This window comes from Mustela lutreola, chromosome 9 (genome assembly GCF_030435805.1).
Source record: "Mustela lutreola isolate mMusLut2 chromosome 9, mMusLut2.pri, whole genome shotgun sequence".
Classification (NCBI taxonomy): domain Eukaryota; kingdom Metazoa; phylum Chordata; class Mammalia; order Carnivora; family Mustelidae; genus Mustela; species Mustela lutreola.
Genome location: NC_081298.1, coordinates 123492291 through 123508707, shown reverse-complemented (window position 1 = coordinate 123508707; position 16417 = coordinate 123492291). Strand labels below are relative to the sequence as shown.

The following is a 16417-nucleotide window of genomic DNA, read 5'->3' as shown; positions in this document are numbered from 1 at the left end:
CATCCCCTGCCCCCCCGCAACCCTCAGTTTGTTTTCTGAGATTAAGAGTCTCTTATGGTTTGTCTCCCTCCCCGGTCTCATCTTGTTTCATTTTTTCCCTCCCTTCCCTCCATGGGCACCCCCACCCCCGCCCTGCCTCTCAAATTCTTCATATCAGAGAGGTCCCATGATAATTGTCTTTCTCTGATCGACGTATTTTGCTCAGCATAATACCCTCTAGTTCCATCCACGTCCTTGCAAATGGCAAGATTTCAGGGGTTTTTTGATGGCTGCATAGTATTCCATTGCATGTATATAAACCCCATCTTCTTTATCTGGAAATGACATCTTTGGAGTGGCAACTAGCAACCCCCTCGACAGAACCCAGCCCTGGAGGAGAGCACGGGGCCCTAGCACGAGCCAGCCCGGCGTGTACTTCTCGAGCTCCCAAAGAATATATTTCAGGTCCATCTCGTGTATTACCTGTTGCTGGGGCTTCAGAGGAAAATGAAAACCTGGTTTAGTTCATCAGAGGGTCCCAATATGGGAGACGAGGGGGAGCGCCCAAATAGCGTTTAATTCTGAACAGCGCAGATCGGTGATCTGGGCCTCGGGCCCGCTCGGAGCTCCCTGGTCAGAGGTTGGGGTGGACTGGGTCTTGCTCAGGCTCTGGGTGCCCACCTCCCCGCTCCCTTCTTCAGGAGAGCTGGGACCGTCTCCTGGCCACCAGCAAGTACAACAAGCAGGAGTTCTTCGTGGTGGTTTTCCAGCCTGCCATCTACGAGACCCCCCCTTCGGTGAGTGAGGGCTGCCGCGAGGAGCGGAGACCAAGCCTCCCCCCATCACCGTCCCCTCCACAGGAGCCCCAGCCCGGCAGGGCTTCCGCAAGCCCAGCACAGGCAGTGTTGGGAGAGAAGGGCTGTGTGACTCTCTTATACTTTCTTGACACTGTCCCCCACAGGCTTGGGTAGTAGCCCCAGGACATGGGCTCCTAGACGCACAGCAGCCCAAAGGTAGAGCCTCTCTCTCCCTGGGAGGGACAGTGCTTGGATTGCCCCCGTTCACCCCTCTAGTCACTGGGCGAATGCCTCTTGCCCCACCGGGGCTGCCCAGACCCACGAACACTTTGGTGCTCCCCATATGCCCCATATGCTCCCCAGGTTCTCTCAGAGGATGTAGCACTGGGCATCTGGGATGGTCCCTCCCTTCAGGCTCCAATCCTGTTGGAGTCCTGGTGTCCCCTCTAGGACCCCCAGGATGTTCCGATAGTGGTTGAAAGGAGGAGGAAGAATATTAGCTCCCATCCTCCCCACCCCCACTCAGACCACCCCCTCCCCGTCACCCACTCCTTCTGTTTTGCTCAGTATGTACAGACTTCCGACAACAAAGGGCAGCCAGACATCTGACCTCCCCCTGCGGGTCCCCATCTCTGAGCCCTTTCCCCAGATAGGGTCCTGGAAGTACGCACCACTATAGGTGGGGTTGGGACTGAAAGAGAATCTGGGCAGGTGAAGGCCACCCTGTCTCTGCCAGGGAGAGCTTCAAGGTGCACATCAGGTCACCCCATCCTTAGGGGAGCACAGGGGTTCTCATCTGGTTCTCTTTCAGGGGGAGCGATCACTCCAGGACCCCAGCACACTTGCCTTGAATCTCTGGAACAGCATGGTGAGTAACTAGGGGTCCTGGGGGGCCACTGTGCCAGCTGGGGGATTAGCACACAGGAAGAGAGGCAAGACCTCCACTGCCACACCCACTGTGCCCACTGCTCTGATGGAGGGTCTGAGGGTGCCCGCAGGACCCCAGGACAATAATTCGGGGCCTCCAGGGGCCCTTCCCATACCCGGTGACAGCCCAACTCTGATCTCCTGGGGGTGTTCATCTTATCTCAGCTCGGGGCCACCGCATTCCTGTTCTTCCCAGAGGCAGGGTGTCTCCTCCAAGTCTCTGCGGTGATGTCAGTTGGAGTGAGGCACTGGGGATCAGGTTCACTTAACATTTCCACGATCGTGTGGCTAGTGGCCAAGGGCGGTCCCCATGATGAGCACAGACTTGGAAAGACGGAGACCTGGGTTCAAGTCCTAATTCCCCTCCTCATTAGCTGTGTGAATATAAGTCCTCAGCATTCCTTCTGCAAACTCCTGATCATGACCCCTGACCTGGCCCTCAGTGAGGACTCCCCACGTGTGGGCCCTTCTTACTGTACCTATGACAGGCTTTCCCCAGACTATGGGGGTCCCCCAGGGCCAGCTGGGATCAGTCTGTGGATGGGACAGAACATCAAAACCGAACATTTCTGGGGCACTGGACAGAGACCTGATTTTGTCATTTTCCCCCCGTTCAGATTGCCCTATTTTTAGAATTCCAGTGATAGAAACTTGGTTTTCTTCCTCCTTGGTTCAAAAATTCATCTCCTCAGCTAATGCACTGGGCTGAGAACCATGGGCAGCAGCAGTCAGCACATGTTAGTCAGGAACAAGAGGCACAGGCAGGGTCCCCAGATGGCCCGTGGCAATGGGTTCACACCACCCCTTGGAGAAGACAGGGATTCGTTTTTTGATTTCTTTGAACAAGAACCCTCTCGTGGGTCTGACCCTTGGGTAGGCTACTTCCTCAGAAAACCACCCTGCTGCTGGGATGGTCAGAGAAAAGGAATGTGGCCCTTCCTCCAGGGGCTGCCCTCCCTCTGTCCTCTCTCCTGAATGGGGGGGATAGAAGGGCTGATTGCAGTTCGGCCAAACCTCTCTCCTCCTCCTTCTATGTTCCTCTTTCTTCCAAGCAGTGGAAAGGCCCCTACAACGTGCCCTGCCCTACGCTGGGTCCGAGGAGGATAACAGAAGACAAGCCAAATGGCCTCTGCCCTCGTTGAACCCAGGGTGTGGCTGGAGGGGTCAGACAACCCAGAAGAACAAGAGTAAACTTGAACTCAGTGGGCAATGATGTGCTAGACCATGCACCCAAAAATGCGGTGGGCGAGAGAGCCCCACAGGGATGCGATTCCAATTGGCTTTGTAGGATGTGTTGGATGAGGTCAGCGTGGGCGTCCCCAAGCACCAGGACTTTCAGGAACAAAGAGCATGGAGAAAAGAAACAGCTAATGCATTAGCAAGAGGTGGTATGAGGGTGGTCTGCTGGGAGAGGAAACATGGGGATCAAGAGCCCTGGGGACAAATGAAGACCCTCAAATGCCAGAGAGAGCAGATCCAGGGAAAAGGCTCCTCTCCCTCCCCCTCCCACCCCCGACCCCTCTCCACTTCCTTCTCCCCTCTAGCCCTCCATCTTGCTGTCGATCGTCATGGGTGACCATGGCCTCAGTGATATAATGAACCGCCGTGACGGAGGGCGAGCTCTGACCTTCACATTCACCATGGTGCCCTATGGCCCACTTGAGGGTGAGAATGAGGACAGCCTGAGCAGGCACACAGATGGGAATGGAAAGGTTCACACTCAAGGCCAAAGGGCTAGGACACAGTAGGTGTCCCCAGGGCTCAGAGGAGGAGGAGGAGGCAGCTTTCCTGGGTGGGCTGTTACCCCCACAGTCTCCAGACCCATCCAACCAACCTCCAGTCATTTCCCAGTGAGAGCTCATGAGATCCCTGCCGCCGGGCCCTGGGAGATGGAGGGCTTCCCCCGTGTGTCTGTCCGCTGGGTTTCTTGTGGGGGAAAGGCAGACCATCCAGGGCTCCCAGAGAGGACACAGCAGCTAGAGTACATGGGCCGCTCCTGCAAGCAGGGCTTAGTCCGTAAGAAATGGTGAGCACAAAGGGTTCTGGGTAAAGAGCCAGCAAACCTGAGTTCTGGTTCCAGCCATGTTTTGGGCTATTGCTTGAGCTGTGTGGTCTTTCTGGGCCTCCATTTTCTCTACTGCGCCAAGGGGGTGTAACATCCCTCAGGCAGCCTCAAAGGGCCATGGCAAAATACATGAGTGGTTCCCCCTTGGGTTCCCTCTTGTGTCTTCCTAGGGACACGAGGAGGGCAAGGAGTGTGTCTGCCTCTACCTCCCTGAGTCTCTGCTGGGTTGGGCTCCACAGAGACCACTGAGATGAAAGTGAGCTATGTCCCTCCAAGCCCACGTTCACATGCACAGACAGCCCTGAATGAGGGCCACCCTCCATGGGGAGCACAGAGGGGCCAGCACAGTCACTGTGACCACTGGGGCTCAAGTCCCCAGGACACCACAGAGGGGACAGTTGTACGGGCTACACCCATATCTGCTCCCCCCAGCCGAGCCCCAGCAGACATGTAAGCTCTGCGGGCCGGCAGAGGAAAGGACCACACGCCGGCAGGAGAGGGGGTGCACAGGTCTGCCCCTGAAACACCCCTGGGACTGCCCCAGCCTGACACACCCGCAGACGGAAGCTGGGCTCCCGGCACAAAGCCGCAGGGTTCTGTGTGGGAGACATCATTCATTCCCTTGACCCTTCCTGTCACCGCCTCAATAATTTCTGATAATTCTTATGCAATGCTAGTTCTGAAGAAACCCACGCTTGGGGAGCTCGATTCCCAGATCCTTCCAGCAATCACAGACACCCCCCCCCACCACCACCACACACACTGTACTCCAAGCCCCATGCGAGGCACTGGAGCTGTGGGGCCGGGTGAGAACCCTCAGGAATTCTCCTGGGAGAGAATGTCTAAGGTCATCCCTCCCACATTCCGGTTAGTTCCTGTGTGGCAGGGAGGCCATGGGGAGGAAAGGTGGGTGATTCCGGGACTGAGAAGCAGAGTGAGAGCACAGAGAGCAGCCCCTGCCGGTCCCTGGGGCGGACATGCACTTGTGCAGGGCACAGAGCCAGGTGGGGCGGGGGGGAAGACAGTGGGAGGGGACTTTTGGATGGGCCACATCATTCTGCATGATCTCTGAGCACTGTGGAGGGTAGAGGGTCCGAGCCCACGTGAAGGGCATTAGAGGAGCGGAAGAATGCAGGAGACTAATCAAGAGATTATAGGGAAAGACTCTTAAAGGAAAATATTGAATCAATCCTCTGAATTTCCCTTTTGAAGGCTCTTTAAAAAAAGGGGGGGGGCTCTGCTATGTCCATTACACCAGAATTAGTAAGATGTGATTAAGTTCTTGGAAGATGGGAGACGAGAAGAAGGCGGGCCACGGCACACTCCCTTGCAGAGCACAGCCTTGAACATTCCAGGTAGGACCTCCTATTTCTAGGTGTGTCCACCTTCAGAATAAAACTGAAAGAAGATGGGAACCCCAGTTCCTTCTTCAGCCTTTGAGCTAAAGGGTTGCCACTCCTTTTCCAAAAGGTTAGGCTAATTACCCTCTCTTATCTGACTTTGTCCATTTGGGTGAAGAGCTAATCCCAAGAAGAGTAAAGGTCTCTCCTCGTTTCTTGTTTATGGGGCACAGACGCCGGGATAAGATATTGCTGAAGAATCTAAAATCTTCATGGAGGATGGCAGAGCCCATGCCTGAGCCAGATCAGGCACTCCATCTGGTAGCCTCTGGCCTTTTGTGTTCTTTGTCAAGTCACTGGAAGGGAGATGAGGGACAAAGAGCCTATTACCTGTGGGCAGAAGGGCTGACACGAAACACGAGTTTCCCAAGTGGCAGCATAGCTGGTACAAGAGGAAATCTGTGTTCTCTCAAACCTGCCTCCTCCTTCAAGTGTTCACGTGTGTGATGACCATTTAAAGAGAACAAAAGGAACTTGAGGGGTGCCTGGGTGGCTCAGTTGGTTGAGCGGCTGACTCTCGATTTCAACTCAGGTCATGATCTCAGGGTCCTGGGATCAAGCCCTTCGTTAGGCTCCAAGCTCAGTGGGGGGGTCTGCTTAAGGATCTCTCTCCCACACCCTTTCTCCTACTAGTGCAAGGTCTCTCTCTCTCTCTCTAAAATAGATCTTTAATAAAAACTAAAATAAAAAAGGAACTTAAAAAAAAAAAAAAAGAGCCTGGGACACCTGGGTGGCTCAGTGGGTTAAAGCCTCTGCCTTCCGTTCAGGTCATGGTCTCAGGGTCCTGGGATCAAGCTCCTCATCGGGCTCAGTGGGGAGCCTGCTTCCTCCTCTCTCTCTCTCTCTCTCTGCCTGCCTGTCTGCCTACTTGTGATCTCTGTCAAATAAATAAATAAAATCTTAAAAAAACAAAACAAAACAAAAAAACCCATGGGGCACCTGGGTGGCTCAGTCAGTTAAGTATCCGACTCTGTATTTTGGCTCAGGTCATGACCTCAGGGAGCTGGGATCAAGCCCCGTGTCAGACTCTGTGCTCAGCAGAGTCTGCTAGAGATTCTCTGTCTCTCGTTCTCTCTACCCCTCCCCCTCCCCCTCTCCCCCTCTTTTTCTCTCTCTCTCTCTCACCCTCTCTTTTTCAAAAAACAATCCACTGTCCCCACTGAATTCTTTTAAAAAATTTTTTTGTCATGTCCTGTTAGTCACCATACAGGACATCATCAGTTTTTGATGTAGTGTTCCGTGATTCATTGTCCTCATGTAATACCCAGGGCTCCATGCAATGCGTGCCCTCCTTAATACCCATCACCAGGCTCACCCATCCCCCCGCCCTCCTCCCCTCGAAAACCCTCAGTTTGTTTCTCAGAGTCCACAGTCTCTCGTGGTTCGCCTCCCCCCTCGGATCCCCCCCTTCATTTTTCCCTTCCTTCTCCTAATGTTCTCCATGCTATGCCTTAAGTTGCACATGTAAGTGAAACCGTATGATAATTGACTCTCTCTGTTTGACTTATTTCACTCAGCATCATCTCCTCCAGTCTCATCCAAGCTGTTGCAAAAGTCGGGTCTTCATCCTTTCTGATGGCCGAGTCATCTCCCACTGAATCCTTCCCGGCCTGCCTTTTCCCATCTGCCTCTCAATGCTCGAACCTGAGTGTATCACGTGCTGCGCCCCCTGCTGGCGCACCAGGCACGTCGCTCTGTGTTCCATGGGCTTCGGTAATCAAGCAGTTGCCTAGATCAGCCCTGAGCCCACCATCACTCATTCCAGAACCTCTGGACATTCAAGTTGCTTGGGAGTGGAGGGCCGTGCTGTGCCTCATGTCTGTGTCTCTGGGTCCCGGTTAAAGACATAGGACTTGAGGCAGAGCCCATAGCTGGCCTCACTCACAGCCACGAAAGCCGTCTTCAGGTAGCAGAGGCTTTCCTTCCCTACTGGACGTGGGGGTTCATGAACATAAAGGGAGGGGAAGCCCTGGGGAGAGGTTGCAGGCCTTCCACATAAGCCAAGTGTTTGGCCTTCCTTCTCATGCCTGCTCTCCCCTCTGAGGGAAGTTTCATCAGTGATGGTGTCCCCGTCCCAGCTCACGATCTCTGGCATTCTGTGTCTACTTCTGGAACATCAGGAGCAGAAGGCTAGGAAGCTGACTTCTCTCCTCTGGGGCGCTTCAGCAGGAGCGTGCACTGGGATCTCCTCGAGGGCTTATTAAAACGCACAGAGCTGAACTGTAGCCCAAAGTTTCTGACTTCTGTAGGTCTGGGATGGGGCTGGAGAATTGCATTTCTAATGTGTCCCTAGGTGATGCCAGTGCTGCCGGAAGGTCCAGGTCACGCTCAGAGAAGTACTGGGCAAGTGAGCCTGTCAGTACTACCCCAGGAGGCGGCCCCTTATGCAAGTCTTACCCAAGACTTCCCTGTTCTAAAGATCACCTCCTTTTCCAGATGAAGCCCGTGGGACAGAAGGATGAGCCATCCAGTGCAAAAGAGAGGCCAGTGACCTGTCCCTCTCGGGTAGGTTAGAACTGGGGTAGGGGGGAATCCCTGGCTGAGTTGGGGCGAGAGATAGGGCCACAAAGAAGTGGGCTTTTCTGTGGCAAGGGGTCTTCCCTGACTGAGACATGAGCCCCATTAGAGTTTAGGCTTGGCTCTTCTAGGCTGGGCACAGCTTTGCGTACCAAACACACCTAAAGTTTACACCTGTGGGTCAGGGACTCGTGATGCCAGAACTGAGGCCCACACCTGTGGAGGGCATAGGACCAAAACCACGGCTTACACGGTCCTGACTGTGAGGATGGGTGTCTTAAATAACATGCCTAAAATGTAGCAGGTATAGAATTAATGCTACTGAATAAATGAATGAGAAAAGAAAAAAAACTGAGCACAAATCAGAATTCCTTTTTATCATTTGATGCTAGTTTAATGTTTGACTTGCTTGCTGCATTAGTTTTTATTACTAGGCTATAAGAGCTATATAATTCACCTATTTCCCTCTTTGCTTTGGCTGCCAGGAAGCTTACAATTAAGTTCTCTTTTTGTAGAAATACATGTACTTTGATAGCGTGAAGCTTGGGTAGCAAGAGATGCTGACAGTTGGAAACTGGAAACTTCAAAGTATTAATAAGCTCCTTCAGAGAACTAATGAGCAGAGAAGAAAAGCCAGAGGATGGCTTTGACATCATTTCAAGGGGGGTATGAATTTTTTTCAAATTGGCCAAAGGCATGGCTGGCTGACACAGCCGTGATGAAGGAACCATAATGATTTCCAGGTCATGGTTACAATGTATCCCCTTCCTCTGCAGGAGAATCCCTATCTGTTCACCTACAAGAACAGCAAGTCCCTGCCCAGGCTGTCAAAATCTCAAGAGAAGCATGAGGTAGGCTGAGGTTTTCTGTGACTGACAAACATACAGATGACCCAGGGGCAGGACCCCTTGCTGTATCTTTGGAACCTTCCCCATGGTCCTCTAGGTTCTGGAACCCCGTGAACAGGCTGGAAAGGGTGAAGGGTCAAGTGTGTGGCCACTCCACTCCCCTCCTCACCCCCCCCCTCCCGTGGTTGAAGCTGGTCTGCGGGGTCCGCAGGAAGCTCTCCCTGAGGCTTCAGGGAGGCATTGGGGCGCAAATCTCTGGCAACAAGTCCTTTTAGACTCATCTGAGCCCTGAATCTGAGGAGAAAGTTAAGAAAAATGTGGAGAAGTGTAGTAAAGTCTGAAACCAGATGGCATGGAGACCCAAAGGCCTGCCAAGTTGGCGCATACCTGCAGGGGTCGCTTCACACTTACTCCTCTCACGGGGTGGCTGTCTCAGGAGTCTCTCTGATAGGTTCCTGTTAAGATTCGATAGGGCAGCCCACGAGCCTCTGAGGAGCCAGGAAAGACTTGAAGGCTGACGTGCTCGTTCATTCTCAGAGGACTGGGGGCCAATATGAGCTGAGACCAGTTTAGTACTTATGCCTCCCCGTCTCCCTGTTGTGTAAAAGAGGGTGAGACTTACTCCAGGCAGCACAGGCAGAGCTGACCCACCACAGAGCCTGAGAGATGGAGTGTGAAAGACCCTTGGTTTAGCAACATGTCCCACACTTTCTAACAAATGCCTCAGCCATGAGGAAACATCCGGGAGGCAGCGTGGTACCGTGAGGTGAGAAGACCAGCTGTGGGTTCAAGTCCAGACTCTTCCACTTACTGGCTCTATGTCACTGGGCAAGGCACTTACCATCTCTGTGCCTTGGTGTTTTTTAAATCTGTGCAATGATAGTCGCAGCCCAATCTCATAGAGTTGTTAATCAATTATAATATGTTAGTAAGTATAAAGCCCGTCTGCTGGTATCTGGTATGCCCTGAGTTCTATATGAGTGTTGCTATTATCATCATCTGATAAGGGGGAGCAATACATTCTCTCGGGATACATTTATTGAATACCTTCTGTGTACGCCTGGAATTCGGGGCCTCAGAGCAGGTGCCCAGTCACTAGTTGTCAAATGACAAAATGGGTGGGTGGATGGGGGAATAGCAGGCGTAAGGGAGAAAACCACGAATAAAATACATCACATGTCACAAGGAACTCAGCCCAGTGGAACCAACCAGCAATCGTAGCATGGTGGAGTGAGTCCTATAATTAAAGTTTCCATGAGTATTCTGGAACACAGAAGAAGCAACCAACCAGAGAGGGTTAGCAAGGCTTCCCAAAGAGTACAAATGATCCAAGCCTTGAGGGATGACCAAGGGTAGAGACCAGAGGGAGGGAAAGGTAAGGTGGGGATGGAGGTAGACTTGGGGAGAGGCACGGAGAGCATGAGAACTGAGCCAAGAGCTGATGGTTTAGAATGTCACATCCTCTTGGGATGTGCTAAGGATGACGGACTTCATGCCGATGTTGGTGCAACAGAAATGTAGTTTTTTCAAACAACACATATTCATCGAGCATTTACTACACCCTGTTTGGGGCTGTAAGGATACAGTACATGAAACAGACAAAAATCCCTGCTCTCACTGAGAATGTGGGCAGCAGGGTGACAGTTCTGTTATGTTGGGAGGGAGAGCACGCCATCTGTCTGGGCTCTGGGGCTGGGGAGGAAGCCCATGGGACCGAAGGCTATGGGTCCTGCAATATTCCAGGAAGGAGTCACACAGGCCTGGGCACAGGCCTAGGTGGAGGGACTAGAGGAGAGGGGACAAGATGGGGAGCATTTAGGAAGGGGTGTCAGGGGCACTCGGAGAGGCGTGTTGAAGGAAAGGGAGGATCTTAAGCCATACCTAGGTTTCTCCATTGACTAGTGTTTTCCAAATAAGGCCTTGCTTCTCATCTGATTATCTACGTCGCAAGATCCATTTCTCCTTCTCTGTGCTCTCATTGCAGGTGAGAGACAGGATGGAAATCACCTGCCCAGACAAGGACCCCTCCAACACAATTCCCACCTCAGGTACGGGGCTCCAGTCAAGTGGTTTTTAACCTCCGTGGAGGCCTGAAATCATTGACTTAGGGCTCTTTAGAGTCTTAGGGCTCTTTCCCTCCAGGTGAGGCAGCCTGAGAGTGATGGCTGTGTGCACATGGCCATGGTGGTCTTGAGGAAGTGAGGGGAGGCTGTGTGTTGGCCTACAGGACTCAAAACATCAGCCCAGGAACGTCCCGCAATAGTGCAGTAGGTTCCTGTGCTTGCTTGGTCCTAGAGGGTGACTCATCTGTTCACTGACTTGTTCGCATGTTCATTCATTTATTTGATGATTGTTGAATGCCTCCTAGCTGACTTCCAAGGTAGGAATTCAGATTTGGGGATGTCACTGTGCTTAGCAGGATTCTTTCAGAGACATAGATCTTTGTAGTCCGTTCCCTTTTGCTGAGCACTAGAACAGTGAGCTGTCAGCCTGACCCTTCCTGGATGTCTGAGCTCTCCATGCACAAATTAAGTCATAGGACTAGCAAGCTAGTTAAAAATGCCTGTACCAAATCTTCGGTGTATAGCCACCTCTTGTTCTAAGTTGCAGGGGTTGGAATAGGTGAGAAGGCGCTCGTGAGGACATCCATTCAGTCTTTAGAATTTTCCCTCCTTCCTACCTGGTGACAGTCTTCCCTATTGGCTAGTTTGCTAGCAAAACTTTAACAGCAGAGACAAATTATTAGCTTCCAACATAGACCGTCCTACAGCCAAACCCCAAAGGTGTACTTATATATGTACGGACAGACGTAGGCAGGAATAGGAAGGCAGAATTTGAACGTTGCCATCACTACAGTCTTTATAGAGAAATGATATCCATCTCCTTTTTAATCTTATTCTGAGAGGATGAGCTATAAAGCATTTTGCAATCTGCCTAGATTATGTTCCTGTCATGTCGATGATAACCAACCCATCCCGTAGAACATATCTCAACATCAAACCCCAGATAAAAATGTGAACCTCTTCTTTATTCCCTGACCCCAGAGATTATTGTGTTCATTGGCACTTGAAGAGATATGCACAAGAAATCTTAAGACCTTGAGATTGAAGATACTCTGGTGATAGGGACCATCTGAATAAGCAAATGGATAGACTTCCGTCTCCTTGATCTAAGCAACTGGGCATGGAACCAAAATGCTGGGGAGCCGCCCTCCTGAATGAGAGCAGGGCCTGCCTTTCTGAGTCCTGCCTGAAAGTCATTTAAGAAAATGGCCACAGCTAACTGGACAATAATGAAAAACACGTTTCATCACTGCACGTGATCTCTGATTAAACATTTTAGCCATCCTTGGGATTGCTGGGGTAGTTAAAAAGACTTCGCATGGGGCCACATCATTAGTTTTCCTTGATAATTGTCATATTTCTGGTAAGATCGTTCACTGCTTTGGAGATCATGTTTGCAATCTCTAATTGAGATGGTAGACTCTGATGCGTACTTACAAGACCAGGCCATCTCATCTTTACACCTCCAATGACTCAGCACATACAGGAGGCCAGCGGATGTTCATGGAATTAATCTAAATGAGTATTTTTATTTTAGCAAATCTACAGTTCTGAGTTGAAAAAGATCTTTCCAACCGACCAGATCTAAGTGCCTTCCATTAAGGCAGTTTTTCACTAAATTCTATATAAAACAACCGTTGTGCTTCAGAGTTCTTTCAAAAGCCTCCCTTGTCACCTGCTTCCCTAGTGTTTCTCTCCAACCACCCACAGATACCCCGAGCTAACCAAAAGTGATGTCTCACCATTGGGGACTGCCTTCATCAACAGGCCACAGTCCCAGCAACCTGGGGGCCTTACTCATTCCCTGTGGGACCCACAGGGGATAAACCCCTTCCACCAATCAATGAGGCTTTGGGATGAGATATATAAAGTTGATGTAATTTTTTATGACCGGTTGGTACTTGGCAGCTAGAGGAATCGATAAAAGCCACCCATTTTTCCTCCCAGGCGGTGCATATGTGCATTTTGTGGAGGTCTATCTCCTGTGGGCTTTCTAACTTTGTACATCCTTGTGTCATTTTATTTTTTTTTAAGATTTTATTTATTTATTTGACAGACAGAGATCACAAGTAGGCAGAGAGGCAGGCAGAGAGAGGGGAAGGGAAGCAGGCACCCTGCTGAGCGGAGAGCCCGATGCCCAGGACCCTGGGATCATGACCTGAACCGAAGGCAGAGGCTTTAACCCACTGAGCCACCCAGGTACCCCTTACCTCATTTGATATTACCCCATGGCCTGCCCCTAGCGTATTTGGGATGACTAAGAAAAATACATTGTGCCTTGCAGCTGACCTGAGGCTTTCCCAGGGAGAAAAAGAGTAGCCTTTTGCAAACAAAAGAGTTGCAATCAGGAGCCTGGAGGACAGTGGCTCTTGGCTCCTTGCTGAAGTTGGCCATCTTGAAGTCAAGAGGCTAATTCCATGCAGAGGGAAAACTTCATAGGATTTGAAAATAGAGATCCACAAATAGAGATGCCACTGTCACCAACAGTACAAAGTCAGAACAGTTCATTTACATTCATTGAAGACATCGATTCCTTTCTAAGTCCTTGACATCATTCATTGTACCCATTTGACTAAAACCAGCGATTCAAAAGCTGGTAGGAAAAATGCCCAAGTTACAGCCCCAGCTGAGCGCTAAGGGTTTTGCTTTGCTGTGAGCCGACTGTGTAACATGCAACGTAGGCCCTGGAAATGTTTCTCTCATCACACCACCTGCTCATGGGTCTTGAGGCTGGGACTAGGAAGGAAGGAACAATGCCCCGCAGGGATTGAGAGCCTGCTTGCCCCCCAGCGGGACCAGTTGGCTGAGCAAATCCAAAATCAGCTGAAGACACTTGGATGAATAAGTATTTCCTCTCCCTGTAGTTTCCATCATTTAAAGCTTCGAGAGCTGCAAAGTCTCTGACACAGAGCCAGTAATTAAGCCTGTAACTCAACTGAACGCATTTCTTGAGCTCCTGTGTGCAATGTGCGTATTTCTTCAGATAACTCCACAGTGAAGCACTTCGAAGGCAGAAGCAAGGTTCTAACCTTGTCCCAGCAGTTTACCACCATTGCAGGAGTCTTCACATAGGTGTCTAAAATCAGAGAGCCATGGGTTAGGCAGCCTGTAGCTAAAAATTAAGAGAAGGCTGGTTTTATCGGATGATGGCCCCAGGTGGTTTCAACTGTTGTACAAGACAAAACTCCAAAGTGTCCAGTCTTTTCCCCATTCTATCATCTGCCATTTCCTCATTATTCAGGACATTCCATCATAGCTTGGATGGCCTTCCGATAAGAGGCCCCCACTGTAGAAATCTTGATGAGTTATTGATGTATTTATCAGCTCTTTTCAGGGTGGTGGACAGTTTGTACCAGATAATGTTAAGCTAATCAGACCATATAAATTTAATCTTATCTCTAAATAGTTCTTGGTCCAAGGAGAGCAATTGCTAAAGCACTTTTCTGGGTTTGCAGGCTGGGTCTTTGTCATACATGATGATATTAGCAAAGCTCAAATCAAGGTCTACAGGATAGTAAACAAATGAAACATGTGGGGCTCTGTCTTAATAAAATCCCAGATAAGTCAGACTCCTCCCATGTAGGCTTGGCTCATTTGGTTTCTTATCTCTCAAAGGAAATCCTTCCCGGCCAACAGGAGGACACCCCCCCCACTCCCCCCTCCCACCCCACCCCCCGCCATTGATTGATCTATACATAGATAGAGGTGGACACACGTGCACGCATGTATGTGTGTATGTTTCCTTTGTCTGCTACAAATTTAGGTGATGGGATGACCGGTTTCAGCTGCCTCTTTAGCAAACTGTAATGTGCTTTTGAAGCACATCTGTCCATCTCCTCCGCATTGTGCCAGCTTCAAAGAGTTCCCCGAGCCTTTGCCCACTAACAAGTATTCACAGTGTTCACTGTGTATGTCACACGTTACGGCAACAAGAACAGAGTGATTGACTGTCATCACCAGAAACTAAAATAAGCTCTCTGGAGTTGAGGGGAGGAGGTCTTATTTTCTGTTTTGTTGCCTTTTTTACCCATAGCCCAATTTCTCTGAGAAGAGGTCATTTTCAAGTTCTCAGGCTCAACCCCATGGATGTGTGCTAATGTTGTGCAGCTGGCTTTGTGATTTGATATTGTTCTTCTAACCACATATCCTTAGCCCACCCCCTCCCACGACCTACTAAAGCAGAACTCGGGGGGGTAAGAAGACCATCTGTGTTTTAACGACCTCTCCAGATGATTCTGATGCATGCTCAAATTTGAGACCACTGATCTGTATGTTTTGCACACACACATTCACAATTATGCGTGTGTCAGTTTGCATGCTGTCATAGGAAGAGGCAGGGACTTTTACTTTTCCATTGAGCATATCCTCCATGGGAGCACCAGCTCCCCATCCGCAGACGGTATAGAAGTCAGGTAGAAAAGATGTCTCTCGGGAAGGAGATAAGACTTGGAGATCCCTTTGAACGTTGTTTCTACTGAATGCTAATATGGCTTCTGGTGCAGATAGAATTCTACAACCATGATCTGGATATTGATGGGTGAAGCGGGCTCTGTGTAGTCCTGTGGGTCAAAAGCAATGGGTCTAAACCATCTGGTGCTCTGTGTTTCATTGGATGCCTTGCTGAGAGTGTAGGAATTTAAGTTGTGGTCCTCAACATGCGTTTGTGTTCATGTTCATCTGCGTATTAGGTCAAGGGGTAGATAGATGCAGTACAAGTGTATACATGCAAGTAATTATACATGTAGCAATAGTCCTGTTACTGGGCCTTTAGCTGGGCATAAAAGGCCTGTGGCCCTAATCTACCTTTCCAATGTTATCTTGTGCTAGGCTCCTTTACAGACCCTCCACTTAAGTTACACTGTCTGTTCCTTACAGACATCTCTCACTTTACCATACCACAGGCATTCCTGATGCTTGTCCCTCCAATCCCCAACCTCCCTCTCCCCCATCCTTATCTCGTCATGCCATGAGTTCAAACACTACCTTCTCCATGAAGCCTGTTCTGAACCACCCCCCTCATACACCCCCCGCCACGGGGGTAAATCATTCTTGTAAGTCCAGAACTTCCAGAACTTCTCTGTCTCCCAGAGGGTTTATCAGCTTATAGATAATTATAACTGGGCGGTTCTTACTTCTTCCTTAGCCTGTGAGTTCCTGGAGGCCTCTCTCTCCCCATTTCTGATCCCTCTGTCGTCTCTAGAGCACCCGGCCATTGAGCGGTGGTCAGCGTGTTTATCAGACGAGTAAATGGCTGCTGGGCTACATGACAGTACGTGCTCAAACTCCAAAGATGAACAAAGTAGAGCTGGGCTGCCGAAAACAGTTTGGTGGTTCCTCACGAAGCTAAGCCCAGGCTTATCTTAGGATCGCCAATTCCACTCTTCACTATATACCCTGAATAATTGGAGACAGACATTTATAAGTAAATGTTTGTATTTATTTATAATATGAATGTTCATAGTAACATGGCTACAAGACCCAAAAGATGGGAACGACCCAAATGTCCATCAGCAGGTGAATGGATAAACAAAATGTGGTTATAGCTATACAATAGGATATTATTCAGCCAAAAAAAGGAATGAAATCCTGGCTTGTGCTCTAACACGGATGGACCTCAAAATCATTATAGAAAGGGGAAGAAGGCAGGACGAGAGGGGTCAGATGGTGTAAAATTCCATTTATATGAAATACCCAGAATAGGAAAATCCACAGAGCACCGATTCATGGTTCTCAGGGGCGTGGAGAGTGAGGGCTTAATAAGTACAGGTCTCCTTTGGGGTGAAAGAAAAGTGTTTTGGAACCAGACAGAGGTCATGGTCAT

The 16417-nt window shown here is 50.1% G+C and overlaps 1 protein-coding gene across 3 annotated transcripts in view; it reads left to right on the top strand.

Moving 5' to 3' along the window:
• The window catches only part of PLB1 (phospholipase B1), a 135947-nt gene that overhangs the window by 54068 nt on the left and 65462 nt on the right, over window positions 1-16417 (top strand). For all 3 annotated transcript variants that reach the window (XM_059188732.1, XM_059188733.1, XM_059188731.1), the window contains 5 exons: window positions 681-776; window positions 1588-1644; window positions 7605-7673; window positions 8462-8536; window positions 10518-10581. In XM_059188732.1, coding sequence (XP_059044715.1) covers window positions 681-776; window positions 1588-1644; window positions 7605-7673; window positions 8462-8536; window positions 10518-10581 — 361 coding nt within the window. The remainder of the gene's footprint in view (window positions 1-680; window positions 777-1587; window positions 1645-7604; window positions 7674-8461; window positions 8537-10517; window positions 10582-16417) is intronic.